The sequence below is a fragment of the Eptatretus burgeri genome, chromosome 12 (genome assembly GCF_056783735.1).
Source record: "Eptatretus burgeri isolate ZD-2024b chromosome 12, Ebu_testis_v1, whole genome shotgun sequence".
Taxonomy (NCBI): Eukaryota; Metazoa; Chordata; class Myxini; order Myxiniformes; family Myxinidae; genus Eptatretus; species Eptatretus burgeri.
Genome location: NC_140972.1, coordinates 27,565,973 through 27,593,240, shown reverse-complemented (window position 1 = coordinate 27,593,240; position 27,268 = coordinate 27,565,973). Strand labels below are relative to the sequence as shown.

The following is a 27,268-nucleotide window of genomic DNA, read 5'->3' as shown; positions in this document are numbered from 1 at the left end:
CCCGAGCATGTCTGGATCGTCCTCGAGGCGCTCGATAATGTCTTGACAGACAGTGACTCTTTGCTGTTTCTGGTCCTTGGACAACAGCTTGGGGACCATCTTTGCGCACATCTTACGCATTTAGAGATTTTTGGTGATGATGCTCCAGACAGTGTCCTTGTTGATGGAAAGTTCCTCAGCAATCATCCGCACCATGAGTCGATGATCTGCACGCACCATCTGCTTCACACGCTCGATGTTGTCCGCTGTTCTGCTTGATGAAGGTCTTCCAGAGCGTGGATCGTCTTCAACCTCCTCCCGTCCCTCTTTGAACCTCTTGTGCCATTCAAATGCACGTGTACGTGAAATCGTTTCTTTCCCGTAGACTTGCTGCAGCATTGCGAAGGATTCCGAAGGTGTTTTGCCAAGCTTGGCAGGAAACTTCAGATTGGCTCTCTGCTCACGACTCATAGTGTGACGACTTAGACTAGACAACGTGTAAAGCACGACCTGTAAAAAAAATCACACAATGAGCGCAGTCAACCATCACCAATCATATATTTTGCTGGAATGTTGCGAAAGACTGTGATGCAACCCGATCATTCAAGTTGTGTAAGTGGAGCACACAGCAGGCTCAGTCCCATTACTTTTTAGATGGAACTCATAATTAAATAATAGGCTCTGTGGTTACATGGTCCAAGGATTAGTTTTCTACTTTGTGTGTCTCCTTTTGTTGCTCCCGTGAATGTCATTGTCTGTTCTGTGTTCTTGCTCTTTCACGAGCCTTGAAAAACCCCAAAAGTCCAGTATTGTTTTATTACGTATATTTCTCATGTTTACGTCTCTCGAGTAGGAACTTCAAAGCTTTGACTCTTTTGGCTCCAAATGGGAGAACACAAGATGTTGTTTATCCAGAAATCTTGCATTAATACTTTCAAAAGCTGCATATTGACTCACTAACATAGGACTGTCCAACATTGCAGCCAAGAGAAGTGAGCAGAAAATCCAGAATCCCGAGAACTTGAACAAGCATGAGCAACAGCATGGAGGCAAAAGAGGCGTTCAGCACACAAGCCTTACAATCACATGAGCAGGTCCAGAACAAGCTGTGAAAGTCAGTGGGAAGGATCAGTCAGTCAGGTGCATCCCTTCATGGCAGTAGTGTATCCATCTGCAAATGGATTTCTTCAACAGGACATTGCCCCATGACACAAGGCAAGGATTGTCCAGGAAAGGTTCCACAAACATGACAGTGAATTCAACTTACTGTAGTGGCCTGCCCAGTCACCAGATCTCAATCCAAATGAGCATCTTTGGGATGAGATGGAACGAGCTGTTCGGAGTAGAGATCCACTACCAGCCAACGTGACACAACTGTGGGAAGCATTGGAGTCAACATGGGTCAACATCCCTGTGGAACACTTTTGACACCTTGTAGAGTCCATGTCCTGACGAATTGAGGGTGTTCTGAGAGCAAAGGAGGTGCAACTCAATATTAGGAAGGTGTTTCTAATAGTGGGGCAACTTAACATAACAATTGTGCATTTTGTGAGGAAAGCACCAAATTTGGCACACTAGTAGCCTACTATATTATGAACAGATTTGGATATTGGGCCATCTCAAATTCAGCCGCTGATGGCTGTGGCAGCCATTTTCCACTGCCATCAAAAATTTTGAGATGGCCCAATATCCAAATCTGTTCATAATATGATAGGCTACTAGTGTGCCAAATTTGGTGCTTTCCTCACAAAATGCACAATTGTTATGCTATATTTAGCTAAGTTGCCCCACTATAATGTTTTGTACACTGGGTGTATAAGATAGATGTTCCTTTTTTATGAAGACAATCCATAATGTGCAGCACAACTTTCTGCTCGACCTCAGATACGTTGCTTCTGCTGTACTTGCATGTGCATTCCTCAACTTGTACAAACGAGCACTTTGCTCCCGGAATTTGTGAGGAAGTGTTCTCCTCATTGCTTATCACATGCATTCAGTGCCATCAGTAACTGGTTTGGCATGACATTATTTGTGAAGCGATATGTCAGGGTTTACAACAGAACATGTAGAGAGACAACTGAGCATAAAGTAAGGGATTGCCAATATTTTTGTTAACCAATGCTGATTACATTTTTCAATTATGCGGACTTACTGCACTATAATTGTGATAACTTTTATCTGAAAACATTTTAAAGTGTAGGTATTTATTTTATTTTATGACAATCTATCTTGGGAATGACTTGGGCTACATTAAAGTTGGTCCAAGTTAATCTCCATGTCTAACAAAGTGTGTGTTTCTGTCTGCCAGACATCCTTCTAATCTATCCTATAAATGTATCGGTTTGCGCTATGCACGGGAATGGACAAAGTGCTGCTGTGTCGACAGTCATCAGAAACACAGAAGGTATGGAGTGACTGTGACACCAACATTAAAATGCAACTCGTGACATCAAATTGCCAATTGGGTACAGTATTGTGGTGTCTCTAAGTGGGGAAGTCACTGTTATAGTCGCGTTGAAGTTGTGGGTCCAAGTCCTGCTAAAGGCATGAGTATCAAGTTTCAGAAAAGCATAAAAACCGAACTAGTCTTATGATGATTATCATTGTGCTCTCAGATTGTTGGTAAAAACCCAGCCACATGCTATGATCGGTTCTTCGTACTCTCAGGGAAACTTGGGATGGGCACAAAATGCTGCTCAAAATCCTCTTAGCAAGAAAAAAACACATACTGCTGTTGTAGAAACATGTCATGATATTGTAATACAAGAGATAACATTTTACCACTGATTAACCTCGTGCTACCTTATAGACTAGAGAGTTCATAGAACACGATACCCTGCGCAGTGTTTTGGTATATACTTCAATTTTAATGAAACAATGATTTTGAAGATCGTTATAAAATCCGGAAGTTTCGCACTGTTGAGGCAGTCTTATTAAGTTCTTAAGTTCATATTTTTATTATAAATTTATTATTATTATCATTATAATTATTCTTATTAAGTTCTTATTAAGTTATTAAGCAGTTTTTGTACACCACCATATTTAACATGTCCGTTGTCCAAGTAGTGCAAAAATGGAGGTTCTTTGAAGTATTACGAAGGTGCTTTGTAGTCAACATTGTTCAAGTATATCATCCAATTTAAATAAAATAAAGATTTTAAAAGTCGTATAAATAAATAAATTCCAGAATTCACTGCCACTTTTGCAGTGTCTATTACACCACCCTGTTTAACACATTACATGAGTTCTTAATGCCTGTTGTTTGTGTCCTTTATGACGTCCTTGAAAACAGTAATACAAGGAAAACAGACACAGGTGGAGGCCATTCAGCCCATCCTGCCTGCGCAAGCACCATACTAATTTATCAACACAAGATCCAAAGAAGAAAATGCAAATTTTTTAAAAACAAGCTCAAATGAGCGAAGATCCTCGTCCTCTTAATGATGACGTCATAAAAACGAATATGACGTCATTGTGATGTATTAGGTTTGCGATAAATTATCTGTGCTAATGCTCGGCTTGATTCCCACAAACAAAATTCAAACAGCTTGCCGAGTTTCGGAGATAATGGTATAGGCGATTTCCATTAGCGGAGATATTATGACGTCAACTTTTTTTCTCGGAAGAATTTCCAAAATCGGGGATGGCCACTGCCTGCGCGCGGGCTTTCTGCATATACATGGCAAGTTTCACGACGATTCGATGAAAACTCTGGGTTGTGAAACAAAAAATGTCAAAAAATAGGAATGATGTCATAAAAATTGATATGACGTCATAGTAATGTATCATATGTGTGGTAATTCATCTCTGCTAATGCCCTGTTCGATTCCCGCAAACAGAATTCAAAAAGGTTGCCTAGTTTCGGAGATAATTTTTTAGGCAATTTCCATTAGCGGAGATATTTTGACGTCATAACTTTTTTTCTCGGAGGAATTTTCCAAATCGGAGATGGTTACTCTCTGCGCAGGGTATTTTTACTTTAAGGGCTGTCACACCTTGACGTTTTAGCCAGCGTATGGCAACGTATCAAAATGTATGTAAAACGCTGGCGTACGCTGAACTATTGATGTTTTTTTTTAAAAAGTTTTTGGCGTATTCATCACGAGTTGGACGTATGCATAACGTATTAGTAACGTACACAGAAAGTTTCGTTGTCTTATAGAAAACTCATACCAACGAATGCTTAGTATGTTGTCGGCGTTCACAACGTATGCCCAACGATAGTCTAACGTATGCATAGCGCGGCAGCGTATCGCCGACGATCACGTGGCGTAGCCTATTAAAAGGATGCCGCTCGACGATTCAAATCATAACCGCACTGGCCATCGAAGTGTCAAGGCCCTGTCACACTTTGACGTTTTAGCCAGCGTATGCTAACGTATGAAAAATTTGCCGAATACGCTGGCACACGTCGAATACGTTATGGGTAAGTTTTGTATACGTTAAGAGCACGCTGAAGCACACTGGCATACTTCGAATATGTTATGGGTAAATTTTGTGTATGTTAAGAGCATGCTGAAGCACGCTGACATACGTCGTAGTATGCCGAGCTCGTCGACAAATTTTAACTTGCTCAAAATTTTTCGACGTATGCCAGCGTATGACTCACACATTCCGCATACGCTGGCCATAAGTTGTAGGCACGTTATGCGATCGTTGACACACGTCGACACACGTTACTTGTAAGTTACTCATAAGTCGAAACATGTCGAGGTAATGTTTAGCGTACCCGAAACTTATTTCTAACCTACGAGTAACGTGCTTTGAACCTATGTGTAACATATCTCCAACGCACATTGATGTATGTAGACGTATTTGACGTCTTTGACCATGAACATGTTTCTAACTTATAGCTACCGTATAATGGCATATTGGCAGTGTTTCGGGGAATTGGTATATAAAAATGGGCTTCACAGGAGGAACCCGTCAGTGTTCCAGACTCCATGTTTTTTTTTCTTTTTTTTTTTCTTCGGCATGACGGTGATGTTGATACTTCGATTTCTAGTGTGGTTATGATTTAAATCGTTGAGCGGCAGCGATTTAAATCGTTGAGCGGCAGCCTATGAATAGCCTACGCCACGTGATCGTCGACGATACGCTGCCGCGCTATGCATACGTTAGACTATCGTTGGGCATACGTTGTGAACGCCGACAACACGCTAAGCATTCATTGGTATAAGTTATCTATAAGTTATCGAAACGTTCTGTGTGCATTACTAATACGTTATGCATTTGGCCAACTCGTTATGAATACGCCAAAAACTTAACAAAAAAAAAACATCAATAGTTCAGCATAGAAAAACATAAAAAAAAAGCCGAAGAAAACTTCGAAGAATGCTGCAAAGAAGTCTCCTGGCTGTGGACGTGGACGCGGACGCAAGGAGGATCCATCATCACCCACATCCTCCCCATCACACTCACCTACTACTACTGACATGGACCTACTACTACTACTACTACTACTACTAATGACATGCTCACCTACTACTACTACTACTGTTACTACTGACATGGACATGTACTCACCATAGAGTCTGAAACACTGACGGGTTCCTCCTGTGAAGCCCATTTTTATATAACAATCCCCCGAAACGCTGCCAATGCACCATTATACGGTAGCTGTAAGTTAGAAACACGTTCAGTCAGTTCTGTGGTTGTCCGGAAGATGTCAATCAAATACGTCTACTGTACATTCATCAATGTGCGTTGGAGATACGTTACACATAGGTTCAAAGCACGTTATTCATAGGTTAGAAATAAGTTTCGGGTACGCTAAAGATTACCTCGACGTGTTTTGACTTATGAGTAACTTACAAGTAACGTGTGTCGACGTGTGTCAACGATCGCATAACGTGCCTACAACTTATGGCCAGCGTATGCGGAACGTGTGCGTCATACGCTGGCATACGTTGAAAAATTTTGAGCATGTTAAAATTTGTCGACGAGCTCGGCGTACTACGACATATGCCAGCATACTACGACATATGCCAGCGTACTACGACGTATGCCAGCGTGCTTCAGCGTGCTCTTAACGTATACAAAACTTACCCATAACATATTCGACGTGTGCCAGCGTTTTAGACAATTTTTTCATCCGTCGGCATACGCTGGCTAAATCGTCATGGTGTGAGAGCCCCTTCATATACGCCAAGTTTCAGGAAGTTTCGATGAAAACTGTAGGCTGTGAAACAAAAAAGTCAACAAGAAGAAGATGAAGAACAACAACGTGAGTAAGACTTCGAGATCCTCCAGAGGGATCTAAAAATCTATTTGTTTTAAGCTTTTGTAGTTTTTTTTCTTTTGTGCAGTCAGAACGAATTCAGAGACAAAGTACTGTTAAACGGCAAACTTGTCTTCATATCCATGGTTCGATTCATGTTCAAAATATAACATTCAATTTAAATAAGTTGTTCCTCGATGATAAACTGATGTTTGTAGACAGACAGAAAGAGACGGACAGAAGTGAGTCAATTGCTTAACCCCAGCATTTTGCTTCGCGTGCACAGGGTAATCGCTGATGGAAGAAAATTCTCCCATCCAGGGCAAACCACTGTTAAGTTATGTCTTAGCTGCTTTTGATATAATGTGGTTTTGAGTCAACAAGTGTTTGATCTAAGTGTTTGACCGAGTCTGCACTCCCATTCCACACCCCTTTGCGAAATTCAGTCGGCAAAATGATCGATTGAAGTAAACGAGAGCACAGACATGCTTGTAACTTTAGTTGCAATCTATGATGTTACAAAGCTGGTCCTTCACATTTTCCAGATGAATCTGCAATTTAATATCCCCATGCATGAGCTTCATTTTCCTGCCTCCCCAAGCAATACATTCACAACATGGAGATGGTGGCACATGGGGGCATTCTTGGCACTCCTTAAGGTCAAGAAAATGTGCTGAAAGGGTCTTTGTTCGCAAGCTTTATCATTAAATAGAAGCACTCGAGTGATGCGATTATGCTTTTTCGAACGTGTAATTCAAAATACCTCTCGATGCCAAATTCAAAACACCTCACTGCACTGGAAAATGTGGGACATGAATACTTTACAGTGCTGTAGAGGGTGGGGACTTGAAATATCCTCTCCAACCTGGGGCTGCGCTATACAATACACATTTACATAGAGGATTTGGATCCCCCCTACCCCCCCCCTCAAGACCATCAGCAAAAATAAAAACACCCCTACACATTCATTGTGGTCATGCTGATCCTATGTCCTAAGTGGAGAGTCTGGATGTAATTGGCCCAGAACTGTAAGAGGGGTAGTGTGACACACGCACACACACACACACACACACACACACACACACACACACACACACACACACACACACACACACACACACACACACACACCGGTCCGTGAATTATAGTAAGGATTATATCCAAAAATGCAAGCTGTGTTCATTTTGGAGATTGCTTCCTTTCTTTTCACATCTCTGTACTTGTGTTTCTCTTTGTACTGCATTTACAGAGCATGATTTATGATATACAGAAGCTCTAGAATGACCGAGGCATTTGGGATTGATGGAACAATTACCTTTTTTTTCTTAATCCGATTTTCCTTGCATTTCATTTAGTTGTGCTGTCATTTGAAACATGCAGCGAAATGACATTGTTTGTATATCAAGTTGACTTTCAAGATATGTTTGAATTTTACAAGTTTATGTTCTCACAAAAACACTTTCAGTATCAGTTATATTTTCATAGGTTTAGCATGAAACCAATCTTAAGTCCTTGCTTTCAGTTGCACTGTCTGTGCGTGTTGTTTCAGTTGTGATTCGAAAACTTCATCAACAAGCACCTGGTAACCTGGATCAACAAACTGCTGAACATCTCATAATGTGACATTAGCAATCATGTCGAACCTGACTTGAGATAATGATATCTGCCTTGAGTAGAAGGTTATCTGCCAAGGATTATCTGAACTCGAAAAGATTGTTTGTTTGTGAGCTTGCATTCACTTATATTAAAGTTTCAGTTCACATTCAAGGAAGGAAACCTTTCAGCAAAGTTAATGTTCACAAGAGTTTGTAAAAAAAATTTCAGCAAGATTCACGAGTTGGCAGCTCTCAAGTGAAAACACTCTTTTGTGGAGTCTTTTGATAAAGTATGACACTTCACTGCCTCCAAATGAGAAAAAGTCCACCGCAAAACTGGCCGGCACCAAAAAGTCCACAGCAAAACTGGCCCACACCAAAAAGTCCACCGCAAAACTGGCCCGCATCAAAAAGTCCACAGCAAAACTGGCCCGCAGCAAAACTGGACAACACCAAAAATTCCACCGCAAAACTGGCTCGCACCAAAAAGTCCAACGCAAAACTGGCCCACACCAAAAAGTCCACCGCGAAACTGGCCCACACCAAAAAGTCCACCGCGAAACTGGGCCACACCAAAAAGTCCATCGCAAAACTGGCTCGCACCAAAAAGTCCACCGCAAAACTGGCCCACACCAAAAAGTCCACCGCAAAACTGGCCCGCAGCAAAACTGGCCCACACCAAAAATTCCACCGCAAAACTGGCTCGCACCAAAAAGTCCACCGCGAAACTGGGCCGCACCAAAAAGTCCACCGCAAAACTCGCCCGCATCAAAAAGTCCACAGCAAAACTGGCCCGCAGCAAAACTGGCCCACACCAAAAATTCCACCGCAAAACTGGCTCGCACCAAAAAGTCCACCGCAAAACTGGCCCACACCAAAAAGTCCACCACGAAACTGGGCCGCACCAAAAAGTCCATCGCAAAACTGACTCGCACCAAAAAGTCCACCGCAAAACTGGCCCACACCAAAAAGTCCACCGCCAAACTGGCCAGCACCAAAAAGTCGACAGCAAAACTGGCTCGCACCAAAAAGTCCATTGCAAAACTGGCCCGCACCAAAAAGTTCACCGCAAAACTGGCCAGCACCAAAAACTCCACAGCAAAACTGGCTCGCACCAAAAAGTCCACCGCAAAACTGGCCCACACCAAAAAGTCCACCGCAAAACTGGCCCGCACCAAAAAGTCCATCGCAAAACTGGCCCGCACCAAAAAGTCCACAGCGAAACTGGCCCGCACCAAAAAGTCCACCGCAAAACTGGCCCGCACCAAAAAGTCCACCGCAAAACTGGCCCGCACCAAAAAGTCCATCGCAAAACTGGCCCACCCCAAAAAGTCCACCGCAAAACTGGCCCGCACCAAAAAGTCCACCGCAAAACTGGCCGGCACCAAAAAGTCCACCGCAAAACTGGCCGACACCAAAAAGTCCACCGCAAAACTGGCCCACACCAAAAAGTCCACCGCAAAACTGGCCCACACCAAAAAGTCCACTGCAAAACTGGCCCGCATCAAAAAGTCCACAGCAAAACTGGCCCGCAGCAAAACTGGCCCACACCAAAAATTCCACCGCAAAACTGGCCGGCACCAAAAAGTCCATCGCAAAACTGGCTCGCACCAAAAAGTCCACCGCAAAACTGGCCCACACCAAAAAGTCCACCGCAAAACTGGCCCACACCAAAAAGTCCACCGCAAAACTGGCCCACACCAAAAAGTCCACCGCAAAACTGGCCCACACCAAAAAGTCCACCGCAAAACTGGCCCACACCAAAAAGTCCACCGCAAAACTGGCCCACACCAAAAATTCCACCGCAAAACTGGCCGGCACCAAAAAGTCCATCGCAAAACTGGCTCGCACCAAAAAGTCCACCGCAAAACTGGCCCACACCAAAAAGTCCACCGCAAAACTGGCCCGCATCAAAAAGTCCACAGCAAAACTGGCCCGCAGCAAAACTGGCCCACACCAAAAATTCCACCGCAAAACTGGCTCGCACCAAAAAGTCCACCGCAAAACTGACCCACACCAAAAAGTCCACCGCGAAACTGGGCCGCACCAAAAAGTCCATCGCAAAACTGGCTCGCACCAAAAAGTCCACCGCAAAACTGGCCCACACCAAAAAGTCCACCGCCAAACAGGCCAGCACCAAAAAGTCCACAGCAAAACTGGCTCGCACCAAAAAGTCCATTGCAAAACTGGCCCGCACCAAAAAGTTCACCGCAAAACTGGCCAGCACCAAAAAGTCCACAGCAAAACTGGCTCGCACCAAAAAGTCCACCGCAAAACTGGCCCACACCAAAAAGTCCACCGCAAAACTGGCCCGCACCAAAAAGTCCATCGCAAAACTGGCCCGCACCAAAAAGTCCACAGCAAAACTGGCCCGCACCAAAAAGTCCACCGCAAAACTGGCCGACACCAAAAAGTCCACCGGAAAACTGGCCCGCACTAAAAAGTCCATCGCAAAACTGGCCCACACCAAAAAGTCCACCGCAAAACTGGCCCGCACCAAAAAGTCCACCGCAAAACTGGCCGGCACCAAAAAGTCCACCGCAAAACTGGCCGGCACCAAAACGTCCACCGCAAAACTGGCCCACACCAAAAAGTCCACCGCATAACTGGCCCACACCAAAAAGTCCACCGCAAAACTGGCCCGCATCAAAAAGTCCACAGCAAAACTGGCCCGCAGCAAAACTGGCCCACACCAAAAATTCCACCGCAAAACTGGCCGGCACCAAGAAGTCCACCGCAAAACTGGCCCACACCAAAAAGTCCACCGCAAAACTGGCCCACACCAAAAAGTCCACCGCAAAACTGGCCCGCAGCAAAACTGGCCCACACCAAAAATTCCACCGCAAAACTGGCCGGCACCAAGAAGTCCACCGCAAAACTGGCCCACACCAAAAAGTCCACTGCAAAACTGGCCCGCATCAAAAAGTCCACAGCAAAACTGGCCCGCAGTAAAACTGGCCCACACCAAAAATTCCACCGCAAAACTGGCTCGCACCAAAAAGTCCAACGCAAAACTGGCCCACACCACAAAGTCCACCACAAAACTGGCCCGCACCAAAAAGTCCACTGCGAAACTGGGCCGCACTAAAAAGTCCATCGCAAAACTGGCCCGCACCAAAAATTCCACAGCAAAACTGGCCCGCACCAAAAAGTCCACAGCAAAACTGGCTCGCACCAAAAACTCCATGGCAAAACTGGCCCGCACCAAAAAGTCCACCGCAAAACTGGCCGGCACCAAAAAGTCTACAGCAAAACTGGCTCGCACCAAAAAGTCCACCGCAAAACTGGCCCACACCAAAACATCCACCGCAAAACTGGCCCGCACCAAAAAGTCCACCGTAAAACTGGCTCGCACAAAAAAGTCCACAGCAAAACTGGCTTGCACCAAAAAGTCCACCGCAAAACTGGCCCGCACCAAAAAGTCCACCGCAAAACTGGCCCGCACCAAAAAGTCCACCGCAAAACTGGCCCGCACCAAAAAGTCCACCGCAAAACTGGCCCGCACTAAAAAGTACACCGCAAAACTGGGCCGCACCAAAAAGTACACCGCAAAACTGGGCCGCACCAAAAAGTCCACCACAAAACTGGGCCGCACCAAAAAGTCCACCGCAAAACTGGCCCGCACCAAAAAGTCCACCGCAAAACTGGCCCGCACCAAAAAGTCCACCGCAAGACTGGCCGGCACCAAAAAGTCCACCGCAAAACTGGCCCACACCAAAAAGTCCACCGCAAAACTGGCTCACACCAAAAAGTCTACCGCAAAACTGGCCCGCACCAAAAAGTCCACCGCAAAACTGGCCCGCACCAAAAAGTCCACAGCAAAACTGGCCCGCACCAAAAAGTCCACCGCAAAACTGGCCCGCACCAAAAAGTCCACCGCAAAACTGGCCCGCACCAAAAAGTCCACCGCAAAACTGGCCCGCACCAAAAAGTCCACCGCAAAACTGGCCCACACCAAAAAGTCCACCGCAAAACTGGCCCGCACCAAAAAGTCCACCGCAAAACTGGCCCGCACCAAAAAGTCCACCGCAAAACTGGCCCACACCAAAAAGTCCACCGCAAAACTGGCTCACACCAAAAAGTCCACCGCAAAACTGGCCCACACCAAAATGTCCACCGCAAAACTGGCTCACACCAAAAAGTCCACCGCAAAACTGGCCCGCACCAAAAAGTCCACCGCAAAACTGGCCCGCACCAAAAAGTCCACCGCAAAACTGGCCCGCACCAAAAAGTCCACAGCAAAACTGGCTTCACACCAAAAAGTCCACCCCAAAACTGGCCAACACCAAAATGTCCACCACAAAACTGGCTCACACCAGCACAATCAAAACAAGAGTCAAGTCAGCATGATTGTTGCAGGAGGCTGGTGATGTCTGTATTGTGCAAAATTTGATGACAGGACATTGTTCAAACTATATCTGCAAAAAAGAAAACGTCACCATCATGCCAAAATAACTGAATTTGAGCAAAGACAACACGGTTCAAGTTCACAAAAATTTGAGTTTTTGTGGAGAACAAAGGTCGTTTCAAATACGATCTTTAACAAGTTCACACAAACTTAGTTTGCACCTTTTTGTAATATTATAATGCATATTATAATATATCATATTAATATACTTGTAAGTTTGCACCCCCCCTTTTTTTTTTTCTCTCATCTCTCTCTCTCCATCTCTCTCTCTCTCCATCTCTCTCTCTCTCCATCTCTCTCTCTCTCCATCTCTCTCTCTCTCCATCTCTCTCTCTCTCTCCATCTCTCTCTCTCTCCATCTCTCTCTCTCTCCATCTCTCTCTCTCTCCATCTCTCTCTCTCTCTCCATCTCTCTCTCTCCATCTCTCTCTCTCTCCATCTCTCTCTCTCTCCATCTCTCTCTCTCTCTCTCTCTCTCTCTCTCTCTCTCTCTCTCTCTCTCTCTCTCTCTCTCTCTCTCTCTCTCTCTCTCTCTCTCTCTCTCTCTCTCTCTCTCTCTCTCTCTCTCTCTCCCTCTCTCCCCTCTCTCCCCCTCTCTCCCCCTCTCTCCCCCTCTCTCCCCCTCTCTCCCCCTCTCTTTCTCTCGCCCCCACCCTCCTCCTTGTACCCCTCTTTCCTAGAGTGTACAGCGACATGTGGTTGGGCACCACTCTCCACCCCTTCCTCGCTATCCCCCCTTCCTCTCCTCCTTCCTCGCTTCCTCGCTCCCCCCTTCTTCACTCTGCCCTGTTCATAACTCCCCCTTTCCTCACTCCCCCCACCCTCCTCACTGCCCACCTCCCCTCTCTCTCCCCGCTCTCTCTCTCTCCCCTATCCTCTCCTTCTTTCTAATGCCCCACCCCCTACCTTGCAGCCTTCCTACTCAGGAGTGTATACGTGTGGTGAGGCGTCGTTCTCCATCCCTTCCTCGCTCTTCCCCCTTCCTCGCTCTCCTTCCTTTCCTCGCACTCCCCCTTCTTTGCCCTCCTCTTCTCAGCTCCCCTCCTTGTTCCCTCTCCCTTCTCACCCCACCCCACCCACTCTCCTTGCTCCTCCACCTGTCCTCGCTCCTATCTCTATATCTCTATATCTCTATATCTCTATATCTCTATATCTCTATATCTCTATATCTCTATATCTCTATATCTCTATATCTCTATATCTCTATATCTCTATATCTCTATATCTCTATATCTCTCTATCTCTGTATCTCTGTATCTCTATATCTCTATATCTCTATATCTCTATATCTCTATATCTCTATATCTCTATATCTCTATATCTCTATATCTCTATATCTCTATATCTCTATATCTCTATATCTCTATATCTCTATATCTCTATATCTCTATATCTCTCTATATCTCTCTATATCTCTCTATATCTCTCTATATCTCTCTCTATCTCTCTCTATCTCTCTCTTTCTCTCTATATCTCTCTATATCTCTCTATATCTCTCTCTCTCTCTCTCTCTCTCTCTCTCTCTCTCTCTCCCTCTCTCCCCCCCCCCTCCCCCTGCTTGAGTATTCCTGTCAGCGAATCAACAGGTGGTATTTGCTAGTACATCATTTGCTTGATCTGGTGAGAAGCTAAACTTGTATTACCGAATCTTAATGAAAGTTCCAGACATAATGCACCTTCATAACAATTATTAATATTACAGCCTTAACTAAGGAATGACTGACCGGGGAGATCCTGATTAATTCCTGAAATGCTCATTGATATGAATTGTTTTTGCAAGATTTCCTCAAAATCTCTGTTTTTTTATTCAAGTGCAGTCACATAGACGATAGCTCCTGGTTTCTTAGCATGTGTAAGCAAACATCAGTCTCGTCCATTTTAGCTTGGTTTTACTGGCTCCCAATGGCCTACGCCCTTCGATAAATAATTAAATAATTATACTTAGAAGAGTTTATAAGTATCGACTCCATCAAATTTGAATAACCTCCTTTTCTGGTGTTCACCCTCAAGTTTCCTTTTGAAGCAAGTCTCTATTCTCTCACATCATCACGATCAAGTCTGAAACCAGTTGGGGATTGGGCCTTTCAAAATGTGTCTCACAACTTTGGTTTTCTCTCTTCATTTTGTTGTATACAAGGTCAAGGCTCATGGAAGAGCAAGAACATTGCACGGATCAGGATGCAACAGAACAAAAGAAACAATAGAGAGGGGGAAACACCAACAACATGGTTGAAGGACAAAATATAGAGAGAACCGGCCAAACAACAGGTGCGGGGAGGAATGAGGGACAGGGGAGGAAGGATGGATACAGAAACCAACTTGCAGAAAGGAAATACTGGAAATCAGGAATGACGTGGGCTTGGAGATGGGGGAACAGCTGTCTTGAAGACTTGAAAGGAAGAATGAGATTGAAGAGAGTGTGGAAGTTGGTAACATAGGTGGGAAAATAAGAAGAACAAATGAGTAAAGTTTCGCAGTGATCCTGGATTTAGGTAATTTCAGCAGAAGGTGGTTGATTGTGGACCAGAAACCAGGGTGTGTGGTGGAGGTCCAAGCAGGGAAAGGGCAGAGGGTGCAAGACCAGAATGGAGGTGATAGAAGACAGAGAGACCACCGACCTGTCTGCGATGTGGAAGTGATTAGTACAGGGTGGGTCATTTATATCTGACACATCTGCAATCTTTCAAGCCGGAAGCAGTCTTGGCATAACTAATTATTGTTTTCTTTGTTTTACAGATAATACTCGAACGTTTTTAATGATGGAGCAATTCAAATGCAATGAGCATTTTTTTATTTATTTAAAATGCAATGAGCCAGGCAATTTCACAAACAAGGTCATCATGACAGAGGATGCACACTTTGATTTGGCAGATTTGACTCCACCAGATTTCTTCCTATGGGGATTTCTGAAGGGCAAAGTTTATAAGGAACATCCAACATCGATCGATCAATTGAAGGCAAACATCACTACAACCATCCGCTCTATTGATCAAGACATTGCTTGCGGTAATGAACAATATGATGATCCACTATCGTGAATGCACGAATTCGAAAGGGGCCCATTTGTCTGATGTAATTTTTAAGAAATAAAGAATCAAAATTGATTTTAAAAATTTGAAGTATGTGCCTGTGTTGTGCAGAAATTTTATTTTATTTGGTTTTGAAACAAAAAAGTTATAAGGATAATAAAACCGTCAGATATAATGCCCCATCCTGTATTAGGGGCAGCAGATATAGGAGGCCAGTCCTGGAGTGAGAAGGCTGCTTGCAGTCCCTACCAATCTGCTTGAGTGAACTGTCAGACTCGTCGGCATTAAGGCAGCTCTGTGAGAATAGCCAGAATAGTTGACACTCGCAAGCATATGATCAGATGAACCAATTGGAGCAAAGGAAGAGCAGGAGACATTTGCAGGGAAGTTTGTCATTACCAAGTGCAAAAGGGAGGCTTTGCCATTGGGAAAAATCCGAGTTGGAAAGTTCACAGATCGAATCAGTCCCATTGAGTTACCTTTGCAGAAGTACCATGGCTGGTGAGAGTTACCAACACCCAGCCAATTTGCACGGTGTTAATTGAAATCACCACATATGAGGAAGAGAGAGAGAGTGAGAGAGAGAGAGAGAGAGAGAGAGAGAGAGAGAGAGAGAGAGAGAGAGAGAGAGAGAGAGAGAGAGAGAGAGAGAGAGATAGAGATAGAGATAGAGATAGAGATAGAGATAGAGATAGAGATAGAGATAGAGATAGAGATAGAGATAGAGATAGAGATAGAGATAGAGATAGAGATAGAGATAGAGATAGAGATAGAGATAGAGATAGAGAGATTAATTGTTAGAAGTTGGTCCATATTGTTTGATAAATGTACAGAGTGTATAAGAAGTCAATACTCAATTTTAAATTGTTGTAGCAGCTTTATTTATGAACCGATTTTAATGAAACAAAATGTAATTGATGGAGTGTCTGACAACATGAAGCCAAAAAACCTTGAACTGCAGGAGATAATAACCAATATTCTCACCAACATTCCTGAAAAGGTGTTGCAATCGGTTGTAGCGAATGGACCAGTCAGATTAAGGAAATGTGTTGACGGTGCTGGAGCATATGTGGAGGTTTAAAGAGTTGTGCATAAAATCTCACTGGACACTCTTTCATTTCAGTTTGTTTCATTAAAATCGGTTCATATATGAAACTATTACAACAATTTAAAATTGGGTATTGACTTATCATACACCTAGAAGATGGAGTCGTCACTGTTTGGAGGATGGTACAACATACAGACAAACTAGAATGGGCACTCATAGAGCGCATACCTTCGCCGCCACTACTTTTTTTGTTCTTGGTATGAGTGTGGGGAACTGGTTTCATATGAATGGTCTTATGAAACAAACCACATATCTATAATGTCATGACCCCCCCGACTTTCGGGGGCTACGGACTAAACAACAATCAACTCACGTCGTTTTGGCGAGTCTTCACTCGCAAGCTCGGTGAATACAACGTTTCAACAAGAGAAGGTAATCTTGTTTGATGCTGGTTTCATGCAAATCGAATAAGAATTGACTGAGTTATGCCGAAAACCGCATATTTTTCAAGGGCGTGACCCCCCCCCCCGACATTTTACCCCAACCGGTGACATGTGTTATGACGTCATTGTGTCACAAGATTGGGCATTAAATTCTGAACATTTTGGTGCTGGGTTCATGTAAAGCGGACAAGAATTGACCGCGTTATGACAAAAAACGCATATTTTTCAAGGTCGTGACCCCCCTGACCTTTGACCCCTAACCGGTAACAAGAGTATGGGCGTCATTGTGTCATATTGCATATCACAAGATGAGGCGTTGAATTCTGAACATTTTGGCGTTAGTTGCATGCAAATTGAATAAAAATTGACCGTGTTATCGTAAAAAGACGATTTTGACCTTTTCGTGACCTTGACCTTGACCTTTGACCAGAACGATCCCAAAATGTAATCGAATGCTTCCTGGCTAATAACCAATCATCCCACCAAATTTCATGCAATTCGGTTTAATACTCTTTGAGTTATACGAATCACAAGATTACAAATAAATAAATAAATAAATACACGCCGACCAAAACATAACCTTTCGCAGAATGCGAAGGTAACAAGAGGTGGGAACAGAGGGGAAATCACAGCCAAAGGTTCTCCTGGGGGTTGGGAGATGTAATATCAGTACAAGGGCAGTGAGGAATTGAGTAATTGATGTAAAGTACAATTCCGCTGTCAGGGTGGGGTTCATGTCTATGAAATCATGGAGACAATAGATGGGGAGAGATACTGAGTCCAGGATGCCCTGTGGGAAGAAGGATTCTGTTAAACAGTTGATGTCTCATTTATCGGTAGTGGCCTGGATTGAGAGATGTGTCACGTTGGATTCGGGACCTTGGATGTTTGAGGTTCACTCAGTTAGGGACAGGGAGGAGGCTTTGGGAGAGTAGAGGATGGGGAGGGGGAGGCTTGGCAGGGGCATGGTGATGGTGATGGTGAGGTTTTGAGCAGGTGAGGTGAGGGAAAAAGGTTTTTATGGGTGGGGTGTGGAGGAAGGTTTAAGGAATGCAAGTGAGTCCGAATTTTTGATTTTAAAAGGTTGATAATGAGGATGAACATGTTTATCCAGAAGAGCTTGGGATTGGCAGATGGCTGAAATGGCAGGGTAGCAAAAAAAAACAAAAAACAGAGATTGTGGAATGTCACAAGCAACCTATCAGTAGATGGTGAGAAAACATACACAAAGCATTTGAAACAATGAAACATTTGGACAGTACACCCCAAGTTGACAGTGTTTTGATGAGGCCATGCCAGCAATTTTCAGTGCTGTGATCTACATGGTATCCAGGAGTGTGAGGTGGGATGCAGGTATGTCAGCTACAAAAGAGAAGAGAACTCAGACATTATATAGAACTTTCTCGAGGTTAATCACAAAAGGAGATAGGTGAGTACCTGATGATCCTTGTAAAGAGAAAATGTGAGGATGTGGGCCTTGGCTATTAGAGGTATTGCACCAGGTTTTGGTCTTTTTGAGCTCTGCTGTTGGGGGTGCAGAACTGCTGAAACCCTACTACTGGAATTGGGAACTTTCTGACACAATAATGGGTCATATGCAAAATGGTAAGGAGAATTTTCCTTACCATTTTGTGGTTAATTAAAACCATGAATATATAATTGGGCCCAAGACACTGCCTTGAGGCATGACAGCCTCCGCAGTGTTAAGAAGCCATGAAAACCGACAAACTGGTCACGTCCCTGGAGGAGGTTAGCCAGCCAGGCATGAAGACAGTTTTGAATACCTCGTAGACATGTAAAGAGACATGACAGAAGTAAATAGACACCTTAAATTTCTTCATTTCATCTGTGTAAAGCAAGTTTTACTCAGTGATTTGAACTAATATTCGACTATTTCTTTGCAGAAATTAGTTCGTGAGTCTTGCATGCCAATTAACTATGCCTCAAACCCAGGGATCACACAAACTTTCCGATTTTCAAAGAGGACGAATTGTTGGCCATTTGGAAGGTGGAGTCAGCCAGCATCAGATAGCTCAGAACCTTAGCATTCCACTTTCTACGGTCAATCGGGTGATTGTGCAATTCACCAGCGAAGGCAAGGAATCCACAGCTTCCCGTTCTGGTCAACCTGGACCCTCAGAAAGGTGTCTTCGAGCTCTCAAGCGGTCCATTGATAAAACTCACCGTTGCAAGGCAGCAGATGTTGCAGAGGAGGTTCAAGTTAGCTCAAGAACTGCCGTGCGGTACCTTCATCAACTGGGCTACTGTGGGAGAGCATCTTGGAGAAAACCTCTTCTTAGACCAGCCAACATTCAAAGGAGAAAGAAGTGGGCTGACGATCAAGCGACTTCCATGGTCACGTCAGTCTCTTGAGATGAATCCCATTGAACACCTCTGGGCCATATTGGATTGAGCTGTGTGGAAAAAGTCCAGGAAACCAACATCATGGTCAGAATCTACTAACCCATTTGTGTGAAGTCACAGACCAGACCAAAGACCCTTGGAGTTTAGCACACTGTAATTTTTTCAGATGAGTCCCAAGTTGCTCAATTTTCTGACAGTGGACGCGTATGGGTCTGGAGACTTCCCAGTCAAGAGTTATCTTTGAACCAATTGCAGCCAACTGTCAAACACTGTGGTTTTTCAGTGATGGTGTGGGGAGCAATCGGGAGCGCTGGTTGGTCAGAGCTTGTGGAATGTGTTGGCAACATCAACACTACAACAGACATTTCTATCCTTAAGGATGGATGTCTCCCTGTCTTCTCCACTAGTCAGATGGTCAAAAACACTCTGTTCATGGACGATGGAGCTCCATGCCACACTCCAAGAAAGACCAAAGAATGGCAGGATGGAAATGGGATCAAGCGACTTCCATGGCCAAGTCAGTCTCTTGAGATGAACCCCATTGAACACCTCTTGGCCATATTGGATTGAGCTGTGCGGAAAAAGTCCAGGAAACCAACATCACGGGCAGAATTACGAACCCGTTTGTGTGAAGCCTGGGCAGAAATCCCACAAGAGAAAATTTCAGAACTCGTTAGTTCTATGCCTGAAAGAGTAAAAGCGTTAAAATCTGCAAATGGCAAGTCTACAAAACACTAGTATATGTATTAAAATGGATCAAACGTTCTTCCAATGTTCAATAAATAAATTCTTTTAAAATCATGGTTTCTATTTACTTCTGTCATGTCTCTGTATCTGCCAGGTTGTACTGTCATTTAAGGCAGAAATATTGGCAAGCAGGAATGAATACAAACCTTTGTTGAAGACACAGGATATCCTGAGAGACACTACCATGATCCATTTCTAATTCAGTCTCCATCCATGGTGGTGAGAGGTGAAGCAGCCTCTCCAGAGTTAAGTCGACAGGAATGGAAACTAAGCTGGTGATTCATACACAGACCATGTGAAAGGCAATTAGGAGCATGTAAGCACTCATCATACAGTATATGTGCAAGCTCCTCCATCGGTCTTAGAGACTGGATAAAATGATTAAAATAAAAAGATGATTTTTCCCAATGACTTATTTCTACCTTTTATGAGCATCAATTCATAACAACAGGTTAGTCTTGGTCCATTTTAAATCGCTTATTTTCATGTTCATCGTCTGAAGATATTTTCAACTTAGATCACCAAATGTTAATTTTTTTATGTCTCCACCAATGAAGTCGCCAGAGACATTATGCTTTCAAGTTGTCTGTCTAGCTGTCCGTCCGCCCTTCCATCCGTCCATGCGTCCGTCATAGGTTTTCGTTACCGCGATAACTTAAGAATGGCTGAACGGATCCAAGTCAAACTTGGTCTCAGTATTATAATGATGTAAAGATGAACTGATTAGATTTTGAGGTCAAAAGGTCAGAGGTATGTTTGGCAAAAATTCTGTTACTGCGCAAACTTGTAAACCAGTGATAGGATTTTGAGCAAACTTGGTATAAGTACATGGTGTGATGAAAAAGATGAACTGATTAGATAGCAGCATGATAGTCTTTCGTTACTGCGATAATAAAGAACGGCTGAAGGGATCTAAGTCAAGCTTGGTACAAGTATGTATAATGATGTAAAAATGAACCGAATAGATTTTGGGGTCAAAAGGTGAAAGGTCATGCCAGGTAAAAATGTGATATTTGAGAACAGCTGAACGGATTTAAATTAAACTTGGTACAAGTATGTATAATGATGTAATAATTTGGGCAGAGGCATGTCGGGTGACGTCGAAGAGTGCCGTTCTAGTTTTGTTATTATCGTCTCATCTTTTGGTCCGAAGTTTCATAAAATATTTTGTATTTATATTTTACAAAGGTCAAAGACATTAACCCAAAATATAACCAGAGTGGTGTCAAAGCCACCCAATGCTCGCCTGTTTATACATTTATCGATTTTAAAAGACGAGTCTAATAATATTTTTTATAAAGCATTGTAGTGAAGTCTGATCCAAATAATTTTAAAGCAATATATGTATTTGTATATTGTAATCAGTAAAAAATAGTGTGGTAGATAAAAAAACATGAGAAAGGAAATAACTTGCACCAAAAACTTTAACATTTTCACGCTCATGCCGGGGGTATCGCTATAGCTCTCTGTTCTTTGAACAGACGAGCTAAAAATGAATGCGGTTCATGCACATTGAACCAAAGGTTATAATATTCTAAAGTGCTCAGATCATGGCACAAAGCAGGACACCTGAATGTGAATGCTAATGTTTTATTTATGTCTGTTTACTTTACAGCTATGCAGGTCGTCGTTCCTTTCTTGCTCGCTGTCCTCTTTTTGGTTGTCGTGCTGGCCACCATCATGATCCAAAGAAAAAGGTGAAATGAAATGAAAGTAGAAATGCAAGCAAACATGTCCTTGTATTACCATAGTAAAGTTTTTTTGTTACAAAAAAACTGCAGATTACCATATTTTTAAGTTAGTGTGAGGATCTGTATGAGGATCAGTACAGACTTTAAGTACATTATAGTATTTTTGCATGGAATCCGTACAGGGCTTCATGTCACCGGGCCATCAAATAAAACCACAATGTGTGATAACTAACCACAGTGCACTCTTAAACATCGATGAAGATTACGTGTCTGAAAGTCCCATTACACGAACCTTTGTTTTTGTTTTTGATTTGTGCTTTAATCACAGAATTGCGAAAATTGGGAGCAGAAAATGCAAGTGCACAACCAATGTGAAAAATGGGAGGATTCAGAAAATTTGACGTTTCAAACAGAGTGGCCTTCATTGGGGGATGTGTCCTCCTTTGAGGGGCAAAGTGGCATCGGCTTGGAAAAGACAATGAGGATCAGACAACCAAACAGAAAACACAAAATGTGTGCTTTATTAAGATGAGCAGGGCATTGTAGCCAACCTTCTTGTATCTTACAAACTACATACAATATTATTTGATGATTTCTGCTTTAACTATTGACTGCGATCCATACAATTAATGCTGTACAGTAGGGTGCATCAAACGACCCTTTTTTTGCGAAAGTTAGAAAAACATAACGGCGATAGGACAGATGTGTTCGAATACATGAAAAAACATTTCTCTTTTTTTTTTTTCAGAATTTTCGGTCATCATCTTGGCGGTCCACGTCGAGGTCAAAGTTCAGGCACGCAGCTCCTGCGCATTTTTCAGAATAAGTGTCATCTTTCACTGTATAGTGATCAAAACTTGTACCTGGTGGTGAAATAATTCTGACATATCAATGTACTGCTCCTTTGGTGATGTTCCAGTGATATAGTGCCAATCAAATTTTCCGGGAAATTTGCCGGAGAAGTGGGAAGCAGGTGATTTTCCCAGAAAAAAACAACAAAATAGTAACAAATGCCTCGGTTCTGTCAAATTCATGGCTTTATTACACAGAATTATGTGTATTCATATCAAGGTACTCATATAATATCATTAATGATGAAGTTTCAAGCGTTTCCGGAGATTCGGATTCTCTTTCCTGTCGTTCTCAGTGACATGTTGCACATTCTGAAAGTGTTCTTCAGACCTAGATGCACCGAGACAGTCTGTTCCGAGTTTTATTGGACGTTCAGCCACATCATTAGTTACATTGAGTGCTTTGGTTTTAGATTTTGAATCCACATAGGCTGGAAGTGTTGCCCACTCACTCACTTCATACGTTAAGAATGAATCGTCCAGTTCAAGTTCTCGGAACACAAACCAAGAATCAACCGAGACAAAGTCAGATAGACTAGATGTCAAGTGAATGTCCTTGGGGAAGTGAGGCTTTCCGAAGTCTGCACCAAAGCACCTAATAGGCAACAGTCCAAGTTCCTCTCTATCAGGCTTGACAGAGATGATACAGTCAGCCAGTCGACGCTTCTCTGCACTTGGAACTTCCTCACTGAATAAGGCTAATGGCACAAACTCAGCTGTTAAGTACCAAAGATGGCGCTGTAGAGCTTGATAGCGGATGCAGAAACCTCGGGGTCCACAGATCCATAGCGTATGAGATCTTTATACAGACACAAATCGTTGTATGGCGCATGTACACAATCCTCCGGGAAAACACAATTTCCGGGAAAAAATACCATTTTCCGGGAAACTGTGCAAACAAATTACAAGCCAACTGTGTTACAAACATCACCAAAGGAGCAGTACATTGATCTGTCAGAATTATTTCACCACCAGACACAAGTTTTGATCACTATACAGTGAAAAATAACACATATTCTGAAAAATGCGCAGGAGCTGCGTGCCTCAACTTTGACCCCGATGTGGACCCCCAAGAAGATGAACGAAAATTCAGAAAAAAAAAAGAGAATGTTTTTTCATGTATTCGAACACATCTGTCCTACCGCCATTATGTTTTTCAAACTTTCGCAAAAAAGGGGGTGTTTGATGCACCCTACTATACAGTAGTAGAGTATTGTCACGTCAGAGGCATCCATTAACACAGACCTCTCTGAGCCGGGGGTACAAGACTCGCACGGATTCCAAAACGGCATTTTAGTCAAAGGCTGGAAACCATCTCTTATCTATCTATAATTCCAGCAGTGTGTGTGTGTGTGTGTGTGTGTGTGTGTGTGTGTGTGTGTGTGTGTGTGTGTGTGTGTGCGCGCGCGCGCGTGTGCGTGTGCGTGTGCGTGTGTGTCTGACCGCTGTTTCTCGACAACCACTGGTCCGATCTAATTGAAACTTGCCAGGTATATTACTGGGGACCTGAGTATGTGCCTTTTCAAGGTTTGATGTTAATCGGACAAGTGCGTCCCAAGTTATGGCCATTTATTTACCAAACCAATGTTAAGACACGTTGCTGCGGCCATTTATTTACCAAACCAATGACAAGATACGTTTCTGCGTAGGCGTGGCTGCATAGGCCGGTGCGCGGCCGGCCGACGATGACGTCACGGGCCGTGCTGGTTACAATAGGGAAAGGGAGCCTTAGTCACCATGGCATAGGAGTGGCAATGGTCAATGGCAGCGAATGTCATGGCAAGCAAAGACAGGGAGGTAAACTTGATTTTAATTTGGATTTTAATTAACTCTGTGTGTGGAAGTATCACAGCAGTTGTTACTTCAATGCAGGCGAAAATTCGTGGAATGCATGTGAACATTCTGTATGGGCACGCACCACTTCCGGATAGTGATGTCTTACTGTATTCTAATAATTTCTCGATTTCTTATGCGCATTTATGGATAAACACAATGCCCCAATCCAGTCGTCGTTTACGAGAGTGAAGGAACGGCCTGTGTGGTTGTTGTTTCTGGCACGCAGTTTGAAAGCTTTTTTTTGAGCGAAGGAACGGCCTATGTGTTTGTTTGAAAGTTTTTTTTTTGTTTTTGTTTTTTGTTTGCACGTACGGCCACGCGAGAGCGAAGGAACGGCCTGTGTGTTTGTTGTTTCTGGATTGCGGTTTGAGTTTTTTTTTTGCATGTATGGCCACGCACGTACGGGCACGTACTAGTAATTAAAATGGGTTGATTGCAATAGTAAATACGGGGAGAAGGGGAGACAAGATGCTATCAATAAAATGGATGAACCAAGCGGCCGAGGATCGACAGAGACGAGTAGGGTTGAGGGGGTACGCAACCTTGTGTACAAGGAGAGAAATAACCCACTATGACGATAATAATAAAGACTGGGACTGCACAACAATGGGTAACTAGTGAGGGCTTCAGCAAGGCATGAGCTGGTTTGGGATCTGGTATGGCCCATACAGGAATGTGTTGCACTGGGCCTGTGCAGCACAGGGCTGATGCGGCATTGGGCTTGTGTGGCACTGGGCTGATGTGGTACTGGGCCTGTATGGCACAGGGCTGATGTGGTACTGGGCCTGTATGGCACAGGGCTGATGCAGCACAGGGGTGTCATTATGATAGAGCTGTTAAACAGCACAAATGCATCCAAGACAGCAGGGAGCCAGTGCGCCACAGGACCGGTGCAACACAGGACCGATGCAGCACAGGGCTGGTGTGGCACAGGGCTGGAGGATGGCAGTGAGGAGAGGGATGCAGCTTCTCTAAAGGTTCGACTCCAACTGACGCACTCCGCATCGTTACAGCCTTTGTCAACTCTGGGACCGCCTTCATGCATGGCGGGTCCCTTTCTTTGACTACACGCTGCTTGTGGGCAGGGCTATATTCAGGGCTGTCCCACCCCACGGAGTGGGACGGCCCCAATAAAAAGGCTTCCTTCGCTCTCCATGGCTCTGCAGCTCACCTTGCCATCATGGCTTGCAGCACACTGGCCAAGCAGTCTGCAATGTTGCCGTGAAAAGCCATTTTTGACAGCCAGAAGAAACCTGCATTGTTTTTGGTGCCTTCCCAGTCCAAGTCCTCACCCGGCCTCACTTGAAAACAGGAGGTTTTACACAACAAACTTACTCAGTACTGTTTTACAGTAAACACTCACTGCCTCCTCAGTACATAATTTACAATATGACTGATCTCAAGCCAAATAGCTATTACAAGAGGAATCTACACTACGTGATCACATGGTCCATACTCTTCTGAATATGATCCAAGTATGGACCCTCTCACCCCCCTCTGTGTAACAGTACATTGTATTACCCCAAATAAAACATGATAAACCATGTTGTTTTTGCAAAAACACTGGTAAACTGAAAATATGTTCTCGATTGAAATCTTAAGGAACAGAGATTCATGTAACTAACAGAAACAAATGCTGGTGCTTGAGGTGGCATAATGGTTAGGGCGTCTGATCTGAGTCTTGAGAGGTTGGTGGTTCAAACCCATCGTGAGTCATGCCAAAGACTTTAAAATGGTACATGCTGCTTCCTTGCTTGACACTCCGCATTTAAAAAGGATGGAGCACAGAAAAACCACCATAAGTTGCCAACCATTGAACAAACTTGATGGGCCTAATGGCCTCCTCTGGCATTGAAGTTCCTTGTAAGGGAACTCAAATAAAATTACACACATTAAACCTGAAATACACATGAATGTAAATGTACCAGTTTAGGCAGTTAAACATCTCCGCCAAAGGACAACTTACTCCATTATGTAACGTACTGAATGTGAAGCAACAAGATGACCGTTTGTAGACTGAGTCCACTTTCTCCAGAAGTTACCTCATAGATATTTATCCGTCAGGCTGTACTATCATGGAAAATCTTTTTTTGTTCTGCTTGGCCGAAAGCAATTATCTTCGTAAATGGCTATCTAATGCCCATAATGTGTCTTGATTTAAAAACTGTCTTGTCAGATAAGCTGTGACCCCAATGTCTCTTGTACAGCGTTGATATATAGAAAGATATATATATATATATATATATATATATATATATATATATATATATATATATATATATATATATATATATGTAGTATGCCTTGTATTAAGAAGTCAGGGAGATAGAAAAGAGAGATCAAAGCAACGCAACTGCTTCATATTGTAACTGATTCAATCCTCCTTGCAGTTGGTACGATGAATTCCCAAGACACCGAGCAGAAGGCGTACTGCACATGCGTGGCTAATCCGCAGTGATGCGGTTATGCTCTATTACTTCATCCGAATCGCACCTTCAGTATGCGCAAATGGTTTTATGGGGAGAACTTGATTAGCCAGGGAATAGATCACATCTCAAAATACACACCAAATGATTTTTTAAAGCAGCACAGGTTGAACGAATAATGGGGTTGGGGACGTGGGAAGTGAAAATGGCAATTCTAAAATACAGTACAGATATAAACCGAACGGCACACTGAATTGGTTGGTAACAATTTCCTGGCTATCCTTAACAGTTAACACAAAACTTATCATGGGTAGACTTAGTCGGGAACTCAGGATGAAAAAGAATGACAGTGTGTGTAGATATTGTTTGTGTCTTTCCTGAAGCACCGAGACGTGTGGCTTCAGACCCCCTTTTTTGGTCTAGCATTGCCCTTGGGTCTCCGCAGTTGGCTGTTTGGCTCACTTTCTGGGGTTGTCTAAGGCTGTGTGTGGTCGCTGCCTCGATGGTTGGGCACTCTGGGTTGTGTGCTCAATGGCTGGGTGTCCACTCTGTGGGGGTCCCGACTGTGTGTCTGCTCTTTGGTGGTCCTGACTGTGAGTATCGATGGTCGTGGCTGAGTGGCCCACTCTGG

General features: G+C 43.6%; 1 protein-coding gene and 1 long non-coding RNA gene across 2 annotated transcripts in view; one reads left to right on the top strand and one right to left on the bottom strand.

Moving 5' to 3' along the window:
- Positions 1 to 27,268, bottom strand: part of LOC147015304 (uncharacterized) — a 97,963-nt gene that overhangs the window by 58,435 nt on the left and 12,260 nt on the right. The gene's annotated exons all lie outside the window — the stretch shown is intronic.
- Positions 1 to 27,268, top strand: part of LOC147015305 (interleukin-12 receptor subunit beta-2-like) — a 104,259-nt gene that overhangs the window by 69,541 nt on the left and 7,450 nt on the right. The window contains exons 11-13 of the mRNA XM_085849926.1: positions 2,288 to 2,383; positions 7,749 to 7,781; positions 21,449 to 21,530. Of these exons, the coding sequence (XP_085706052.1) occupies positions 2,288 to 2,383; positions 7,749 to 7,781; positions 21,449 to 21,530 (211 nt within the window). The remainder of the gene's footprint in view (positions 1 to 2,287; positions 2,384 to 7,748; positions 7,782 to 21,448; positions 21,531 to 27,268) is intronic.